The 20,860-nt window shown below is 39.8% G+C and overlaps 1 protein-coding gene across 5 annotated transcripts in view; it reads right to left on the reverse strand.

The window, feature by feature from the left end:
- The window catches only part of LOC128692382 (uncharacterized), a 257,585-nt gene that overhangs the window by 117,314 nt on the left and 119,411 nt on the right, over positions 1-20,860 (reverse strand). For all 5 annotated transcript variants that reach the window (XM_070080697.1, XM_070080691.1, XM_070080702.1 and 2 more), the window contains exon 5: positions 518-5,528. In XM_070080697.1, coding sequence (XP_069936798.1) covers positions 518-5,528 — 5,011 coding nt within the window. The remainder of the gene's footprint in view (positions 1-517; positions 5,529-20,860) is intronic.

A 20,860-nucleotide genomic window follows, 5' to 3' on the forward strand; every position in this document is an offset into this window, starting at 1 on the left:
ACGCACATGCGCACGCATGCGAACGCACGCACACACGCGCGCGCATGCACACACACACACACACACACACACACACACACACACACACACACACACACACACACACACACACACACACACACACACACACACACACAAACAAACAAACAAACAAACAAACAAACCCCACCTTAACACTCTTTGATGATTCTCTTCATCCTCGGTGATCTATCTTCGTTTACCAATTATCTGAGCCATTAACAGTTCAGTGTCTGAATTACCATTCTCTTTATTTACTGTGTTTATTTTGACTAGCTCAGAAGCAATTGGTTAAACGATATTAGATATACTGGCTATCAAGACTCCTCTAAAATTTTGCACAGTACAATATATCAAAAGCATAGCGGATATACCATCTTGGAAGTAAAAGAACATTCATAGCTTTAAAGCAAAATTGTGATACTTTCTTATTTAGAAATATAAAGCTTAACAAAATATCAAATTCAATGATGATAAATCCACCAGCCTTGTCTCTTACCTTTAAATGTAGCAATACCATCAGCTTCTGTAAGCTGACGACTCAATCTCTCAACTTCTTTCTTTTCTGTATGCTCATGACCCCCAAGCTGATCTCCTGCCTCTGACACCATGACTGTGGTGTTAGCAGAACAGGATGGAAGGGATACATGTGGCTCAATAACAATATCTGGCACAACTGGAGACACCATCACTCCTGGTGGGTTTGGTGAAGGGGCGATGCTCCAGTTTTCAGTGTTTTGTGAAAGGGTGACAGGATTGGTGATGCTTCGACCTTCACCGGTTGGTGAACATTCACTGTGCTGTGCTTCAATAGTTTCAAAATCTTTAGCCTGGATTAATTCAAAGGTTCCTGATCCTATGGACATGGAGCGCTTGCGTTGTTCAGTATAAAGGACGCCTCCTTTTATGATTCCCTCTGACAGATCAATGGAATGAGAATTTGATTTAGGATCAAGGGGAGGTTTTCCAGATATCGGTTCAGTGTTAAGGACAAGTTGAGTGTAAGATTGTGAATCTGCTGTAACATAGGTGCTGTTGATGGAACTAGTGTCATAGCTGACAACGACTGTAGTGGTGGTAGCAACATTCTCGTTTGCATAAGATAATGTACTGAATTTAGGTTTTCTTTTGGCTGCTTCCTTTCTTAATCTCTGTTTTTCAATTTTTTCTAATTCAGCCATGGCAGCCATTTCATCAAATTTAGCAATTGCAGAAAATACTTCTGTGTCCCTTGGAACATCACTCTTAAACTGTGGTCTGTTAACTTCTCTGGTCTCAGCCTGGGATCTCTGTAGCTCCAGATTATTGCTTTGATTATTTAACTGCTCAAAAATTTGTGTTCTTCCAACTACATTACCAAATGACCTTCTACGAGTCACTCGAGGCTTTTCTTTCTTTGCATGTTGCAACTGTTCAAACTGATTAAAAATACTAACCACATTACGTACAGCACCACTTGGCTTTAACACTTGCGGTTTACGAAAATTTTTACTGTAGAATGATTTCTCCTCTTTGTGCTGATACTCGATTTCTCTGAGCCTCAAGACTTGTTCTTTTGACAAACTTTTAACATCATCACTGCTATTTTCTAACTCATTTTCCTTGTCTTCTTGAAGCTCAGTTTTGTTTGTTTTACTTTTTTTCCTTTTGTCTCCATGTTTTTTTGTTGTTTTTTTTTCCTGAACAACCATTAATGAGCATGCTTCACTGTGGTTCATTTGATCACCATCAGTATGAGTGTTTCCCTGAAATTTTGCTATCCTTACTCTTCTCAACTGCTCCATATCTGGCTCTTTGTCTAAGTCTTCAATCTTATGCATCTCTTTAATAGTAAACTCTAATGTTTTTAACTCATTGTCAGTTTGGAGATGATCAGAGGTTTGAATAAACATGTCAGGTGGTCCTGCAGCAGTGCCAAAAATACCTGTCTTTGGCTTTGCACCCTTGCCCCAAACCTTAGGTTCTTCAGAAGTACTAGGTCCTGTAGTGCCTGATTCATTCCTCGAACTTCTTCTAATTTTTCCATAACATTCCTCAGCTTCACTTGCACTCATTTCATTGGGTTTTAGAGTTTCTGAATTTAGTGCACAATCTTTGGTGTCGCTCATACTGCCTTTGACATGCTCGTCAAATGTTTTGAAATATTTTTGCAATTCTCTCTCCCAGTTAATATCTTTTTTCTTTTTGTCTCGAGATTTTTGATCCCCCTCCGGTATCTGGCAAGTGTCTGGTACAAGAGCATCAGGACCTCCCAAAGCTTCCCTAGAACCTTCTACATTACCTTCATCGTGGATCACTGTCACGGGACTTTCATCAGAGATGCTAGGCTGAGAGCCAATGTGATCTGAGGTGAAAGATTTTCCATCCTCATCTATTCTCTTTGGATTGGAGGGTCGACGCACCATGCAAGCCTCACACTGAAGCCTCCATGGCAAGTTGATCAGAGTACAAACCTCACACACCCACTTCAGCTTACGATCTGTTCCTTCATTCAGGTCAATGGGAGGTGGTGGAGCTGCATCTGTATTACTAGGTCCTACATGTCCTATTGCATTCTGCCAAATTTCAAAATTACTTCTGTTTCTTGAAAGAAACATCTCTTCACAAATCTTATCTGCCCTCTTCTTTTCCCTGTTTCTTGCCTCATTTTCTTCTTCAATGTTGATCATCTGTATTTCTTGTCTAACATCTGCTAGATCCTGCATGATCTCCAGAGCATCAGCTGTGTTAAGACGAATGTCATAGTTCACCTCGCTGTTCAGCTCATCATGGACAGACTCCCTCCCTGCTCTTCCCATGACAGATGAGGGTACAGGCAGATCTTCATAAATATCATCTGCTGGAGTTGTGGCACTTGATGTCATGGACTCAGATGCCTCAATGATTGTAGAAACATCTGGAGAGAAAAAGTTGTTCATGCGGAGACCAAAATTTTTATTCAATCTCCGAAACTGGCCCAGAGATTCGCTACCAAGTGATGCTTCGTCCTCAATCTCTTCTTCACTTACTTCCTCATATGATGCCATTTTCTCCTTGACCCCAGTAAGATTTGGAGAATTTTTGCTTTTTGGCTCAACAGAGACTTGAGTATCTTTGGCAAGCCGGTAAAACAATTCTGCATCAAATGTTGCTCTCCTTATTGGTGACTCTCGAGCAATAGATGAGAGGGGCTCTTGTGTAGTGGTAGCACCTAGAATATGTGCAGAGTGGCTAAGGTGTGAGGTGGATCTGCTAGTCTTGGGAGAATTTGGTCCTGGAGATGAACCGGATACACCAATCAGTGAGGCATCAGGAGCACTTGGTTTACATTCACTGGAATGATGGAAGTTACCTTCTTTTTCATCCATTCTGAGTGTTGCTTGTTTTGAATAGCTTTGAGGTAGAGTTAGGTCTGGGCCAGTGTCATTAAGGTTATCATAAATACCATTTAAATGGTTTGGGAATGCATGCTCTCCAGCTTCTGTTCTGTTGCTAGCCAAGGAGCCTAGAGTGGCTGTCCCAGAAGAACTCAATGTACCCCCATCAAAAAGTTCCCCTTCACTTTCACTTCTCGTTCTTGGCAGGAAGTCTGTCTGTGTTAGAATGTGTGGTTCACAGGTTTTATAAAATTTGCTATCATAGGTCTTCCTTTGTGCTTTTCGTTGCTCCAGTTCACGCTGCATCTGCTCTGAGGCTGCTCGATCCAGCTCACTTATATTAGCCAACAATGAAACCTGAGATTTTCTCTTTTCTTTTCTATCATCCTCTTTTGATTTCTTAAATGTGCCATCATCACTACTCTCAAAACTTTTGCTTTTTCTAAAAGTCCCGGTTAAACTAAGCTTACTTCGTGAAAACTGAATATCTGGCATCCAGCTATCATAAACCTTGTCTTTCTTATTGGCTAATTTTGAATCGTTATTAATTTCCTTATCTTTATTTTTCTTTCTTTTATACCAAGGACGAGGAGAGAGTGTTAATTTGCCAGAGTCAGGAATGGCAGGGCTGGAGGAGGACTTGGTGATATCCTGCCTGAGAAACCCACTCTCCAGTCTGACAGACTCACTGGAGTACTGACTGCTAGGTGCCCCACTGGATGCAACGCTGCTGCTCTGCGACTTCAGTGTGGTAGATGCTGACGATGGGGACTGAGACAGACAACTTCCAGTGGAAACAGAACTTAATGGTCTATCACTTTTCTCAGAAGGAACACATGGTGCCTGACGCCTCTTCTGGCCCTCTTTAGTAAGTGTTGATGACTTCTCCTTATTATCATTTATAACACTTGTTCCTGTGGCTATCTGACCTGGTGGTAGTGGAGCTCTTCTCTTTACTTTAGCATATATCACACCTTCACTCTTGCATTTTTGAAGCTTCCTTCCTTCTGGTACCCAACTACTTGGGCTCTGTAAACCTTGTCCTGAGTCCATGATGGGCCTTGATTCCCTGGCAGGGAGGCTGGTGCAGCTTTTCTGTGACCTCAGTGATCCCGAATCACTAGCCTTTGGTGATCCAGGTGGCTGTGGTGCCAGCCTTTTTTTTCGACTCAGCGTTGTTCCTCGACATTCTGACCTAGACAGTGTGTCTGAGGAAGTGCTTACAACTGACAGCCTCCTGCCTCCCTCTTCACTGGAACCCTCTGAATGTTTATGCTCATGTGAAACGTTCCTTGAGAATAGTTTATATCGTCGGGTAATACCAAACTGGGGTTGAGTTTTTGAAGACATCTTTTTGTGTGTGTCAGCACTCTTGCTTCTCATGATGGGTGCATAATTAAGCCCACTGGCAGAGCTAGACAGACTGTTGACGCTGCCTGTACTGGTGTTGCTCATGCGGTCCACTGATGTTGCTCTCTTCTTCTTTTCCCGGTTTCTGAACCAGCGAAAGATATTTAGAAAACCTGATGTCTTCTCCTTCTTGTTTGGATGAGCTCTATCACCCATGGAGTACCGCCCAGGAGAACTCATGTACTTTGACACATCACTTGCTGTCGTCGACGTACTTGAACAACTAAGTTTTTTTCCATGGTGTCTTTGGTAATCATTAAGCGTTGGACTTGATGGTGTTGACATACTGGGCTGTCGAATTTGCCCTAGCCTACCTGAGGTATCACTCAATCTGCCTTCAGACAGTAGTGTTGATTTTCTAACCATTGTCTCCCCAAAATAAGCCAAGGCATCATGCCAGTCCTCGTCAGAACCCCCTCTACTTGGGCTCCTTGTCCCACTTGCTATCCTCTTATCATCCTCACTGGCACTGACAGTTTGTTTTTCCAGAGATGTGTCCTGAGTCCCACCTTGTACAAGCCTCCCTGCTAGTACCTCCTTCTTACTTTTGCTTGTGGAGGAGTAAACAGTATGAGTGAATGCAGTACAGGTAGAGGTGGCAGCAGCTGAAGGAGGTGAAGATATCGAAGCCATGACAGAGATGGAGTTTACACTCTGGTCGTGGTGATTGATGTGGTTCTGTCTCGAGGACTTGCTACCACTCACGCTGGAGCTTCCTGCATGAATCATTTCAGCCCCACTTTGCTGCAAGGAAAAACTGATGAATAACACATTTCTGTTTTAATAGAACTATTTTTATTCTCTCTAACAAAACCCTTGAATGAATAACATCATTCTAACATATTACAAATCCCAGCAAACAGATAAAGTTTTTATGCATTTTGTAAGATAAAACAAAAGTCTTCTTTCAATTCCACTCAATTGCTACCCAGAGAATAAACATTTGCAGCAAGATGTTCATAATCATTCACACACACACTAAAAGAATGGGGATGAATGTACATCACACACAGGTCATCTGATGTGAAGATGAGACCCTTGATATCAAGAAAAAGCCTCGCAAGAAAAGTAATTGAGTATTGTATTTACCACATTTTGTGGCATATGAAACATGCCTTTTTTTCAAAATCTGACCTTCAAAATCACCCTGCATCCTATATGGTGAGGGTCAGGCTTAGGGTCCAGTTTGGGATCTCAAAATCTCCCTAGTTAAACAATCTAAACAATTTTAGAATGAATATATATGGTATATTACAAAAACAATTCTAGTGTGTTTTATATGTCACAAAATACAGTAATCAGACACATTATCTACTGGTAGCTACAGGAACAGAGTTAAGCTCATGGAGTCCTGCCTTCAGTATTCAGTTTATCATGAAGTACCTACAAACAGGTAATCACATTCATAAGGCCAGTACCTAAATATGCAAAACCAAACAGAGTACATTCCTCTTCATAAAAAAAGAAAGTTTGAGAATGTCCAGAGATTTGGTAATAGACTAGTACTGTACCAGAGATTAAGAACCTGAATTATGAAGACAGGCTTGAAGAGCCTAATCTCAACACTGAGGCAGAAAGGAGAAGAAGGGAGACTTGGTCATAACATTCAAGATACTGTACTTGGAGGGAATGATATGGAGGTAGCAAGACTATCTCAAAGGGGGATGGGACCAGGACAAGAGGACACAGAATGGACCAAATTTATAGGCTCACAACAAGCTTGTTACAATCAAATGTCTACAAAACAAAGTAAGCAACTAAACTGAAATACCCACAAACACATTATTTCTATATATCCATGGGAGGAGAGCTAAACTCATGGAAATAATACAGAAATTAAAGATAATCAGGTCTGATCCAAAGAAGGGGAGATCAGGTTTAATTCCATGGATCAAGAGCCCCTCACCTGCATCAAGGAACTTCCCTTCAGGGGTCCCACAGCCATAATAAATGTTCAATGTTATCATAGGCTACTACAATATACTACTTCAAAAAAAAAAAAATCGCTTGAATCCCAAAGCTTTCAAGACTTACCTAAGAGAAGCAAGATCACTCCAGTTTGCAAAGGTGAAGATACGTATATGTTTTTTGTTCAGGTTCCATAAACTACCAATAGCAACCTGTCTGTGCCATCTCCATAACACCAGTAAGACATCAAGATCACTCCTTGCTGTTACACCTGTTATAATATATTACTGTCTGTCTCAGCTGATTTATGGGGCAGGCAGTTGTATAAAGTCCACTTGATAGACTTACATTGTTATGATGCTTTCAACTTGGTCCCTCCTACAGGATACTAGTCTACATTCATTTTGCTTTGCACAAGTCATAATATAATGTAATATCATGTTCAGTGTGTTGAGCTGAACTTCCAGTGGATTAAAGTGGGGACTTATACTGCCCATGTCAAAAGTATTGTTGATGCCTTGGTGGCACAGATGAATATAGAAATACACCTTCCCATTTAAGTGGCGTCTTCTAGGAAAAAGGATAGATATACTGTATCCTCAGGGATGTAACAATTTCTCTAGCCCAGTTATTCACTTTTTTCATGGTTGACAATAATCTTACAGTTACAGTAGTGTGCATAGTGGGGCTCTCATTCCTGCTGATTAGACTTTCTATGCCTCAAATTAGTGCCTGATTGGATTGTACTGATGAAGAAATATGATGTATGTATCACCAATCATGGCACTAGTGGTTATAACACCCTGTAGAGAACCAGCAATGCATTGACAATCACTGGTGGCAATTCACAAGGCCTACCTATCCCTGATTTCTGTACAGGTATTAAAATATTTTTCAATTGGATCTGCATTTTCAAAAGATTTTTCTTAAGACTAAAACCTGTTCAGTCTCTTCTACCCCTCCCCGAGTTTATCTGAGCCTTATTTCTAATGATACAGCCATTACAAGCCTTCCTTTACATTTTCCACAAAGATATGACTGACATTTCTTGCTGTGTCAACTCTGTCATATCTACATGATGATTTAAAAGCTCACCTTTTCTTCTAGCATTTATTCTGGAACAGACTCAGTAATCTGTCTGTAGAGGTTCTCAATCCTTCGTGATCTAGGAATGTGAAAGTCAACATGTCTGTGAAGCAAGATATTCTAATATGTTCCATCTTAGAATACATTGCTTTTGCAAAAATATAAATCTATTTTTGGTTTGTGTTTGTTGAGTACAGCTGATGAAGCATAACACTTGCAGCAACATAAACAGCTATGGCCGTTCAAAAGACTGAGGCTCATAACGATTTACTACAGTACACCAATTTCCAGTTTTCCCAGCATCATTTCTTCTGACCTCTTTAGCTACTTTCATCACCTCAAGAAAGTGATGAAAGTCAGCCCTTGTCATATTTTGTGTCTCAATCATTTCAACTTCTTGACTCTCATTCCACTTCTGGAAGAAAGCTCTCTTGTCACATGTTAAAATGTGTTCCTCCAGCAGTCAGGAACTCAGGTCCCTATCTCATCTACTAACAGTATGAAAGTAGAAGGCTGGTTCATAAGACGAAATCATAATTACAGTGGACCCCCGAGTTTCGTGATTAATCTGTTCCAGAGAGCCTGCCGAAAGTCGAAACTGCCGAATGGCAAAACCATTTTCCCCATAAGAAATAATGGAAATAAAATTAATCCGTTCCAGACACCCAAAAATATTAAAATAATTTTTTTTTCAAATTAAATAACGATTTACATACTGAAAACAATGAGAAATCAAGTAAATACATATAAAAAATAATAATAACATTACACTTACCTTTACTGAAGATTTCTGGGTGGATGGAAGACGGGAGGAGGGGATAGGAGGAAGGTGTACACTATTGTTTGGAAGGAGAATCTCCTTCCATTAGGACTTCAAGTATGAAGTCCTTATCTGGGGTTACTTCCCTTCTTTGTGTTTAAAAGAAACTGGCACTGGGAACAACTTGAGAGTCACTGGAACCCTGTCGCACAAAATATCTGTCCAGAGAGCTCTGTTTCTGGCATTTCTTTAAGATTTGTCTGAAGTGGGACACAACACTGTCATTGTACGTGTTGCCAATATGGCCTGCAACAGCTTTGTTAGGGTGAAGTTCATCCATAAATGTTTGCACTTCAGTCCACTTTGCACAAATGTCCTTAATCTGTTTTTTGGTAATCCACACCAACAATAACCTCTCCACTTCTTCGAGGATTTGTGATCTCCTTTTTGTCAGCATATCTACCCCTTTTGCAACAACAGCACACTTTATTTCCTTTCTTTTCGCCACGATCGAAGTGATGGTTGAATGGGGTTTACCATACATCCTGGCAAGCTCTGTAACACACACTCCACTCTCATATTTTTCAATAATTTCCTTCTTGAATTCGATCGTGTTCCCCACTTTCTTTACCAAAGGGCTTGCACTAGCTTTCCTTGAGCCCATGGTGACTTATTTAGCAGTTGAAATCACAAAAAACAATGGATTATTACGTATGAACTCGCGGAGTGATGGTCACATGTTGGTAAACAATGGCACACTGAGCGTGAATGGCGTGGGAGACTGGCTTTGTGTGCGCCGTGACGGGTGGATGGGTACTGGACGGTCGCCGAATCACGAGTCTAATCACGAACCGCGAGGCCAAATTTTGCTGAAAAAACTTGCCGAAAGTCAGATTTCACGAAAGTCGATGCCGCCGAAACTCAACGGTCCACTGTATTTCAGTACAATAAAAATCAATATAACACACTAATATGGGGATTATCCAAGTGTCCATTATATCAGAACAACATTAAAAAATAGCAATTAAATGTACTAAGGTACTCTACTCTACACCTAACATAGCTCTGTACCCTCAATTAGTCGTAATATTGCAATAAACATTCAAAATGAAGGCATTAAAAGTGCAATTTACGCACTTGATTTGCTACATAATTTTATCAGTTTGTTAAGTCGGAAACCATATATTAATAGGCAAGATACAGACCCGTATAGATCTTATAGCGCCTGAAACATGGGAAGTAATCAAGATTTGATCCGAGGAAAGGAAGGGTAGCTTTAATTCCTTAGATCGAGAGATATCTACCAGCATCAAGGCACATTCACTGAAGGGAACACTAGGAGACACACTAAGGTTACTTCTGGCCGCCTTCCTGACAGTCAACACATTAGCAAGTGGTAGTTTATGTCATATATAAACCGACATGTCAGTAACATTCATGTTGTTGTTGGGGTTTATAGGGCCACAATAACACTCACGTGGCCCTAGAATCATTATTAGCTGAGTTCTTGTTGTAGTTCTGCTGAATAAGCTTTCCTTTATGAGCAGAGCCTAACTGCCATCTAATGCACATGTACGTGTATTTCTTTTACCATGTGTTATGTGGATACCAGCAGAGGTCTGGCTTATGTGCATGGAGTAGTATTCTAATGCATGAAATGACTATACATTTTGTAATTTTTATATATTTTATGATACACAATTTGAAGGTCTGTGGAGTACCAAGTTATGTTTAGCTTGCATTTTCAAGGGACTTGATCAGTTTCATGTTAAACCACTCTAATACCATATATAGAAAATCCACAGTAAAAAATGTTCATGTTATTTTTGTAAATTTAATATAACACTTTTTTATATGTATGTGTAAGGGGGGATGAGAGCAGCTTTCTTTTCAGTCTTATATTGTATCAAACTATATCTGCATTATAATAAGGTCAAACTCAAAATGAAATAAATTTAAAAGTAAAACTACATACTGTATGTGTATGGCTCTTTAGAAATAAACAAAATAATAATAGTAATAATAATAACCTTTATTTCTACAAGTACATGTACAAGGTATACAGGCCTAGCTGACATCAATGACATACTACTATATAGAAAGCTGACATCAATGACATACTACTATATAGAAAGCCGCTTGTTATGCAGAGCATTTTGGGCAAATTATGTCAATTTTGTCCCCAGGATGTGACCCACACCAGTCGACTAACACCCAGGTACTGTACCTATTTTACTGATAGGTGAACAGGGACAGCGGAAAACACATCCTGTTTCCATCTGTACCAAGGATTGAACCCCAGACCTCAATGTGTGAGCCGAGTAGACTAGCACTCAGAGCCTCCAAAGCCTCTTGTAAATTTCTACAGTCATTTTCATTATTAATTTTACAAAAGATTTTATATCATCTGCAAACATATTCAGATAATTTTTTATTCCTTTTAATAAATCATTTATATAAATTAGAAACATTACCGTGGTGTGTACAGAACCTTGTGCGCCCATGTTCCCATGCAAATATTTTTCATCTTATAATTGTTGCCATTTTCCTTTCAAGTAAAAAGTCTTTCATTCATTGTAATAATTTAATTCCTCCTGTATTTTTGTAGTTTCCAAATCAATCAAGTCCAGGGCTGCTGCTCACTCCATAGCAGTGTAAGTACTGCTGGCAATTTGGCCATCTGTACTGTTGATCAACTTCAAAGTGCTTTGATGAACAACACACAATGGCCCCACCCACAAGCTCTTAATATCACTGTTTCTACATTGTTTGGAGAATCATATATATGGAGAAAAAGTTGTAGAAAAGACACACTGATAAAAAGATACTATGGCAGAATGGAAACCATTATTGAGACAGTTTCACTTGGAGAGCAAGATTTTTCAAGTCAGTAGAGTATATGATAAACAAGGTACACATAGTCAGGAGAGCAAGAGATGAGGAGTCATGATGCAAATGTGACTTATGGACTTATGTCAGGTCAGGAGAGCAGTGTATACCAAGGAGCATGTGAGCCAGAAGTTCTGCTAACTGGAGACTTTCCTCACTGATGGTGTTTGTAGCATGAATCCAAGCTGATTCAAGGCATTTTTTTCTGTTCCTATCTTTTTCATGGATAACCATGCCTGTCCTGTATCAATCTATGTGACGTGAAGCCAAATTATAATGTAAAATACAGGCATTACCGATATTATTGGTGAAGAAAGCATGTGTGTGTTTGTATGTGGGTGACAGCAAATCCCTGGCTGTTTCACATAATACAGGTCCACAACCCTTCATCCGAAATTCTGAAATTGGAAAAGTTCCGAAAACCGAAGGTTTTTCATGGAGTGTGGAGCGTCAGTCACCTCAGTGCTGGGTCACGTCGCCACATGGCGGCATTAAGAATCATTTTGAACTCGGAAAAATTCTAAAATTCGAAATAATACTGGCCCCAAGGGTTTCGGATAAAGGGATGTGGACCTGTATATACAGTAAGGCCCCGCTTTACGACGTTTTGCCTTACGACGTTCTGCTAATACGGCAATGTCAAATTATGACCAAAATTTGCTATACGGCAAGCGGTCTTTCAAATACGGCGCCCCCTACCTGGTTTGTTTACATTTTCCGTGACCACATCTATTATGTCAGGAAACTTTCCAAAATTTCAAGTGTTTTAAAGTTACTGCATATTTTATATGTACTCTGATAATTATACTTAAGTGTACCTGTACCTAAATATACTTACACATTGTGCTGGTGTGCAGGTACACATTAAAATCGCTAAGTCTATCTCTATTCATGACGCCAATACTACGTAATAATAATCACTCTTGGGCACACTAAATGTCTTATTTTACATCAATATAGGCATTTTCATTAATCCATCTATGAAATTTTCCTCAAAATTATATATGAAACCCATTACTTAGCATATAAACATGATATATACACTCACAGAATAAAAATTGATGTAAATATGAGATTTGTTTACAAAGCAGCTGTGTAGATAGTGTCGGAAGAATTACGTTTTCTCTAGTCAAACTGGGGGATACCAGTAGAAAAATATTCTTTTCGTATGCCTTTGCTCTAAATTAGCAATTCATGACCCTTGTGGGTTTAGTGCTTTTTATAATAAATAATAATATTATTATTATTATTATTATCTTCACTTACTCTAAAAATGGTGTGTTGCTGTTTGTTTATTCTGAACTAACTTGTACACACTGTAAGAATATTTGTATTGTGAGGTAATTATTATCATAGTAAAAAAATATTGGGTAAATGTTTTACAAACTCTTACAAATGGACGTGAATGAACTAAAAGTAGACACATATTAATACACATTTATTTTGCCTGACCAAGTGATCATCCACTACCTGTTCAGTTTGTGTTCTTACATTGTCTCAACTCTGTATCTCGTTCTCTCTCTCGTTTACTCTTTCGTTAACTAGTTGGCTCTCATTGACAATGGCGTCTAAGGTTAGCTGTGATAAAAAGAGAAGTCATAAGGCTCTTGCTTTAAGTGCCAAGTAGAGGATGATGGTGTGCCATTCTGATTTTATTCAATAAACACCCTGCCACTCACCTCTCGCACATTAATATTAATATTTTAAAGTGAGTAATAAGTGTACTCTGTGTGTATCTTACCTTTTATTGTGTTTTTAATGCCTATTTCTATTGCTAACTTAATATAAGTTAGTGTAAACTTGTTGTCTGGCATTTACTGCATATTTTATGTGTGCTCTGATAATAATACTTGTGGACCTGTGTGGTAGCCGGCCGGAGGGACAACATTACGTTTTCTCTGCTCAGCCATCAGAGAAAACGTGTATGAATCTGCATTTGGCCCAGCCACTCCCTCACTCCGCTTTTGTTTACAATTTTCGGCATGAATTATTCATTACTTCTACCTTCGCTTATGATGGCATCTAAAGGTAGTTGTTAGAAAAGATTAAATTCAGTGAACAAGGCATGTCGATGTTAATAATATGGCTCTGGGCCACTGTAGGTAGCCAGTAGGTGTAGCCCTGGCAGGCTACACCTACCGGCTACCTACATTGACTTCCTACAAATAAATACTACTCACCTCTCTTCCTATATTAAGACTACACATATTTTAAGGTAAATAATGAGTGTACTGTATGTGTATTTTACCTCTCTGGGATGTTTTAAATATCGCATATTAAGTATGAGATGGGGAGACTGGGCTACCTACACCTGGGCTACCTGCACCTGACTTCCTACAAATAAGTACTACTCACCTCTTTCCCTACATTAAGATTACAAATACTTTAAGTAATGAATTTACTGTGAATGTATTTTCTTTGTGTGTTTTTAATGCCTGGTTCTATTACTAACAATATAATTTAGTGTAAACTTGTTGTCTGGTATTTATGTGCATTTATAAATGGAAAAAATGGCGTTCTGCCTTCCGGCGATGTCTGCTTTCCGGCGACAGCCTGGAACCTAACCCGCCGTATAAGTGGGGCCCTACTGTACTTTATTGCAATGACCACAAGAGATAATGTAGATGTATGCATTCTCCTTGACACTGGCATTAACTTTTCTTAAGCATAGTAATGTCTTTGATATTGATGGATGTAATGGTAACAGTGATGCAAGTTGTTTTTTAACATTTTAACTGTGTCCAACAGATTAGTATGCAGGTGATGCCTGTCTCACTTACTAGTACGCAATTTTTTGTGGCTTCTAATGCACCACCTGCCCATATTTTTGACCACAGCTCAACTATGTGGGTCTCCTACACCCAACCTCCTTACATCTTCGAAAAATTCTAAGACCAGACAGCCAGACAGCTCTATTCAGTAGATCATGAGGTAACACTGCTTAGCTAGCATAAATAAACAATGAAACCGGGACCTGTTGTTCGACCACCAGCTTCCCTACTAACAAACAGGGTGTGGTTCTATTGTGCCTTTTTGTTATTTATGAAGATACCTTATTCATTCTGAGTTCATTACAGTTTCATGATAATAACTGTGGAATTTCACCTACGATAACTCTATTATTATTATTACAGTACAGCATAATCAAAGTGCTAAACCGACAAGGGTCATGCAGCAGAATAACTCGATATAGTCAAACAATGACTTATTTCCATGAGTACTGCACCTTGAAAAAATTATGAAAGGTAACATTTTGTGAAGGGATTCATAGAAACCGGTTAGCCAGACTTGAGTCCTGGAGGTGGGAAGCACAGTGCCTGCACTCTAAGGAGGGGTGGGAATATTTGCTGTTTGGAGGGCCATCTGAAATGTCATATCTGCTCACCTCTGGCTAGACAGTGATAGTGTGAATGTTGGTGAAAGTATTCTTTTTTTTTCAGGTCACCCTACCTCAGTGGGAGATGGTCAGTGTTAAAAAAAAATGTAAAACTTAACCCTTTTGACTGTCACAAGCCCATATCTGAAACTGTCTTCCTATGTCGCAACCCCCAATCCTGAGGTGTCTCCTGGTGTCGCAAAATTTAAAAAAAAAAAAATTATTTTTTCTTATGAAATGATAGAGAATCTTTTCCCGATTGTAATGACACCAAAAAAACGAAATTTGATGGAAAACTGACAAAATTATGCTCTTGCGAAGTTAGCGACCTCGGCGCTGTTTACAAATCGGCGATTTCGCCCACTTTGAGCCCTATTTTCGGCTAATTCCATTGTTCCAGTCGCCCAAACTCATAGCAATTTCTTTAGAACTCCATTTTTTCTATCGATTGAGTACAAGAAACTGCCCATTTACCGATTTCAACTACCTAATAATGTGGTCAGAAATTTGCAATTTGGCCAATTTCACGAAAACTAAAAAATATGACAATTTCAAAATAAGGTCCAGAATGAACAATGCAGACATTCCTGGCTCTAAAATAACATTTTCTTTGCTCATCAGTCATGTCTCCAGGCCCCTCTGATATTACTCTTGCTTTCTATTTTGAATTTTTATTCAAACAAAAAATAGAAGACTTACTTTTATGCAGACTACTGCAATACTGTAATAATTGTATAAATAACATCAACCCATTCATGACTACATATTAGAGTGGCTAGTTGGACATTTATTGGACAATGGCATCATTTGTTTACTTTTGAACATTGGCAAAAATCAAACATTTCCCCTACTTTGAGCTCCATTTCTAGGTTCTTTTTATTGTAAAATCAATCAAAATCACCTCTATTTCTATAATATGTTTTCCATTCTATCAAATGAGACCAAGAAAACGAGAATACAACCATAAATAATATACAAAAATAGACCAGAAAGTCGGCATTTTAATTAAAAAAAAACGGTCGGAGTTTTTTTTTTCTCATTATGCACTGCGTGTTCCAGGATTTTTTTTATATGGTGCACACTGACCACACAGACCCATTCTCTCACATGTGGGCCTACCAGCTTTCTCCTGCTTGATTTGAAGCCGCTAGAATTTATGAGTATACAGTGGACCCCGCATACCGATTTTAATCCGTGCAAGAGGGGTCATTGTTATGCGAAATAATCGGTATGCGAATGAATTTTCCCCATAAGAAATAATGGAAATCAAATTAATCCGTGCAAGAGACCCAAAAGTATGAAAAAAAAAATTTTTTTACCACATGAAATGTTAATTTTAATACACACAAACTGAAAAAGGCATGCACACTTACATGACACTTACTTTTATTGAAGATCTGGTGATGATTGATGGGATGGGAGGAGGGGAGAGAGAGTGTTAGTGTTTAGAAGGAGAATCCCCTTCCATTAAGACTTGAGGTGTCAAGTCCTTTTCTGGGGTTACTTCCCTTCTTCTTTTAATGCCACTAGGACCAGCTTCAGAGTCACTGGACTTCTTTTGCACAACATATCTGTCCATAGTGGCCTGTACCTCTCGTTCCTTTATGACTTCCCTAAAGTGTTTCACAACATTGTCAGTGTAATAATCACCAGCACGGCTTGCAATAGCTGTGTGAGGGTGATACTCATCCATAAAGGTTTGCACTTTCAGCCACATTGCACAGATTTCCTTAATCTTTGTAGTAGGCAACTTCTTCAATTTCTCTCTCCCCTCCTCTGAACCAGTTTTCTCAGGTCTGGCCTCTTGCTCTTGAAGTTGATCTATCAGCTCATCAGTGGTTAGTTCTTCATTGTCCTCCTCCACCAACTCTTCCACATCCTCCCCACTAACCTCCAACCCCAAGGACTTTCCCAATGCCACAATGGATTCCTCAACTGGCATAATCCTCTCAGGGTTAGCCTCAAACCCTTCAAAATCCCTTTTGTCTACACATTCTGGCCACAGTTTCTTCCAAGCAGAGTTCAAGGTCTTCTTAGTCACTCCCTCCCAAGCCTTACCTATAAGGTTTACACAATTGAGGATATTAAAGTGCTCTCTCCAAAACTCTCTTAGAGTCAATTGAGTTTCTGAGGTCACTACAAAGCACCTTTCAAACAGAGCTTTTGTGTACAGTTTCTTGAAGTTTGCAATAACCTGCTGGTCCATGGGCTGCAGGAGAGGAGTGGTATTAGGAGGCAAAAACTTGATGTTAATGAATTTCATGTCCCCATAAAGTCGCTCTGCCACGTCTGTAGGATGACCAGGGGCATTGTCTAACACCAGGAGGCACTTAAGTTCTAATTTCTTTTCAGTTAGGTAATCTTTCACATTGGGGGCAAATGCATGGTGTAACCAGTCATAGAAAAAGTCCCTAGTGACCCATGCCTTACTGTTTGCCCTCCACAGCACACACAAATTCTCCTTGAGGACATTCTTTTGCCTGAACGGTCTGGGAGTTTCAGAGTGATACACTAATAAAGGCTTAACTTTGCAATCACCAGTAGCATTGGAACACATCAACAAAGTAAGCCTGTCTTTCATAGGCTTATGTCCTGGGAGTGCCTTTTCCTCCTGAGTAATGTAGGTCCTGCTTGGCATTTTCTTCCAAAACAGGCCTGTTTCATCACAATTAAACACTTGTTCAGGTTTCAGTCCTTCAGTCTCTATGTACTTCTTGAATTCCTGCACATATTTTTCAGCCGCTTTGTGGTCCGAACTGGCAGCCTCACCATGCCTTATCACACTATGTATGCCACTACGCTTCTTAAATCTCTCAAACCAACCTTTGCTGGCCTTAAATTCACTCACATCAGCACTAGTTGCAGGCATTTTTTTAATTAAATCCTCATGCAACTTCCTAGCCTTTTCGCTTATGATCGCTTGAGAGACACTATCTCCTGCTAGCTGTTTTTCATTTATCCACACCAATAAGAGTCTCTCAACATCTTCCATCACTTGCGATCTTTGTTTCGAAAACACAGTTAAACCTTTGGCAAGAACAGCTTCCTTGATTGCCTTTCTGGTGCCCACAATAGTAGCGATGGTTGATTGGGGTTTCTTGTACAACCTGACCAGGTCGGCGATACGCACTCCACTTTCATACTTATCAATGATCTCTTTCTTCATTTCTATTGGAATTCTCACCCTTATTGGTGTAGGGTTGGCACTAGAAGCTTTCTTGGGGCCCATGGTCACTTATTTTCCAGAAACAGCACCGAAAACACTGTAATAATACGAAATATTCCGATTGTATGCTTGGATGTTACCGCGGAGGCTGGCTGTTAAACAATGGCACGGGCGGCACATGTGAGGCTGGCTGAGGGCGCACATTGGACGCGTCTCGGACGAAAATCGGTGAGCGGGTTTTTAAGCGGTATGCGAGGCAAAATTTTTGCGATTAAAGCAAGCGGTATGCGGATTAATCGTTATGTGGTGCCATCGGTATGCGGGGGTCCACTGTATATACGTCAAACACGGTACCTCGTAAGATGTATATACAGTGGACCCCCGCATACCGTTGGCATCACATACCGTTTATTCCGCATACCGCTCACTTTAATCGCAAAAATTTTGCCTCGCATACCGCTCAAAAACCCGCTCACCGCTGTTCGTCCGAGACGCGTCCAATGTGCGCCTTAGCCAGCCTCACATGTTCCGCCGGTGGCATTGTTTACCAGCCAGCCTCCGCGGTAGCATCCAAGCATACAATCGTAACATTTCGTATTATTACAGTGTTTTTGGTGATTTTATCTGGAAAATAAGTGACCATGGGCCCCAAGAAAGCTTCTAGTGCCAACCCTACAGCAATAAGGGTGAGAATTACTATAGAGATGAAGAAAAAGATCATTGATAAGTATGAAAGTGGAGAGCGTGTCTCCGAGCTGGCCAGGTTGTATAATGAACCCCAATCAACCATCGCTACTATTGGTGGTACAGCTGCTGCTGTTGCTGCTGCTGCACTGTCAGCTGCTGCTGCTGCTGTAGCATCGTCTGCTGCTGCTGTAGCATCGTCTGCTGCTGCTGTAGCATCGTCTGCTGCTGCTGTAGCACTGTCAGCTGCTGCTGCTGCAGTAGCATCGTCTGCTGCTGCTGTAGCATCGTCTGCTGCTGCTGTAGCATCGTCTGCTGCTGCTGTAGCATCGTCTGCTGCTGCTGTAGCACTGTTGTTGGTGTGGCTTATTGAGAATATACCAAGAAACAATTAACCCCAGAGGATTTTCCACCCAGGATAACCCAAAAAAGTCAGTGTCATCGAAGACTGTCTAACTTATTTCCATTGGGGTCCTTAATCTTGTCTCCCAGGATGCAACCCACACCAGTCGACTAACACCCAGGTGAACAGGGAAAAATGCCTGGAACTAGTGCTCATATTGGTGAATTTAAAGCCAACAAAGGTTGGTTTGAGAGATTTAAGAATCGTAGTGACATACACAGTGTGATAAGGCCTGTTCTGGAAGAAAATGCCAAACAGGACCTACAGTACTCAGGAGGAAAAGGCACTCCCAGGACACAGTGTCTCATCAGTCATTGCTGCGTCTTCAATAAAGGTAAGTGTCATTTATTCTTCATTTAGTAGACTAGTACATGCACAATATATACTGTGCATGTACTACTCTACTATTGTGCATGTATCCTTCTCTTTGTGTGTAGGAAAATGTATATTTCATGTGGTAAAAAATTTTTTTTCATACTTTTGGGTGTCTTGCACGGATTAATTTGATTTCCATTATTTCTTATGGGGAAAATTCATTCGCATACCGATTATTTCGCATACCAATGAGCCCTCTTGCACGGATTAAAATCGGTATGCGGGGGTCCACTGTATACAGCCGTGACAGTCAAAGGGTTAACCCTTTGACTGTCGCAACCCCCAATCCTGAGGTGTCTCCTGGTGTCGCAAAATTTAAAAAAAAAAAAATTATTTTTCTTATGAAATGATAGAGAATCTTTTCCCGATTGTAATGACACCAAAAAAACGAAATTTGATGGAAAACTGACGGAATTATGCTCTCGCGAAGTTAGCGACCTCGGCGCTGTTTACAAATCGGCGATTTCGCCCACTTTGAGCCCTATTTTCGGCTAATTCCATTGTTCCAGTCGCCCAAACTCATAGCTATTTCTTTAGAACTTCATTTTTTCTATTGACTGAATACAAGAAACTGCCCATTTACTGATTTCAACTACCTAATAATGTGGTCAGAAATTTGCAATTTGGCCAATTTCACGAAAACTAAAAAATATGACAATTTCAAAATAAGGTCCAGAATGAACAATGCAGACATTCCTGGCTCTAAAATAACGTTTTCTTTGTTCATCAGTCACGTCTCCAGGCCCTTCTGATATTACTCTTGCTTTCTATTTTGAATTTTTATTCAAACAAAAAATATTAGACTTACTATTATGCAGACTACTGCAATGCTGTAATAACTGTATAAATAACATCAACCCATTCATGACTGCATATTAGAATGGCTAGTTGGACATTTATTGGACAATGGCATCATTTGTTTACTTTTGAACATTGGCAAAAATCAAACATTTCCCCTACTTTGAGCTCCATTTCTAGGTTCTTTTTATAGTAAAATCAATCAAAATCACCTCTATTTCTGTAATATGTTTTCCATTCTATCAAATGAGACCAAGAAAACGAGAATACAACCATAAATACTATACGAAAATAGACCACAAAGTCGGCATTTTAATTAAAAAAAACGGTTGGAGTTTTTTTTTCTCATTATGCACTGCGTGCTCCAGGATTTTTTTTATATGGTGCACACTGACCACACAGACCCATTCTCTCACATGTGGGCCTACCAGCTTTCTCCTGCTTGATTTGAAGCCGCTAGAATTTATGAGTATATATACGTCAAACACGGCACCTCGTAAAACGTATATATACGGCCGCGACAGTCAAAGGGTTAAAAAATATTCGAAAAATAAAAGAAAAAAAATTTTCTTACCAAAATGTTGGTATTAATTTGCTGAGCGTTTTAAGCCTAAAAATTTTTTTTTGTAAT

This window comes from Cherax quadricarinatus, chromosome 6 (genome assembly GCF_038502225.1).
Source record: "Cherax quadricarinatus isolate ZL_2023a chromosome 6, ASM3850222v1, whole genome shotgun sequence".
In the NCBI taxonomy this organism is placed as follows: domain Eukaryota; kingdom Metazoa; phylum Arthropoda; class Malacostraca; order Decapoda; family Parastacidae; genus Cherax; species Cherax quadricarinatus.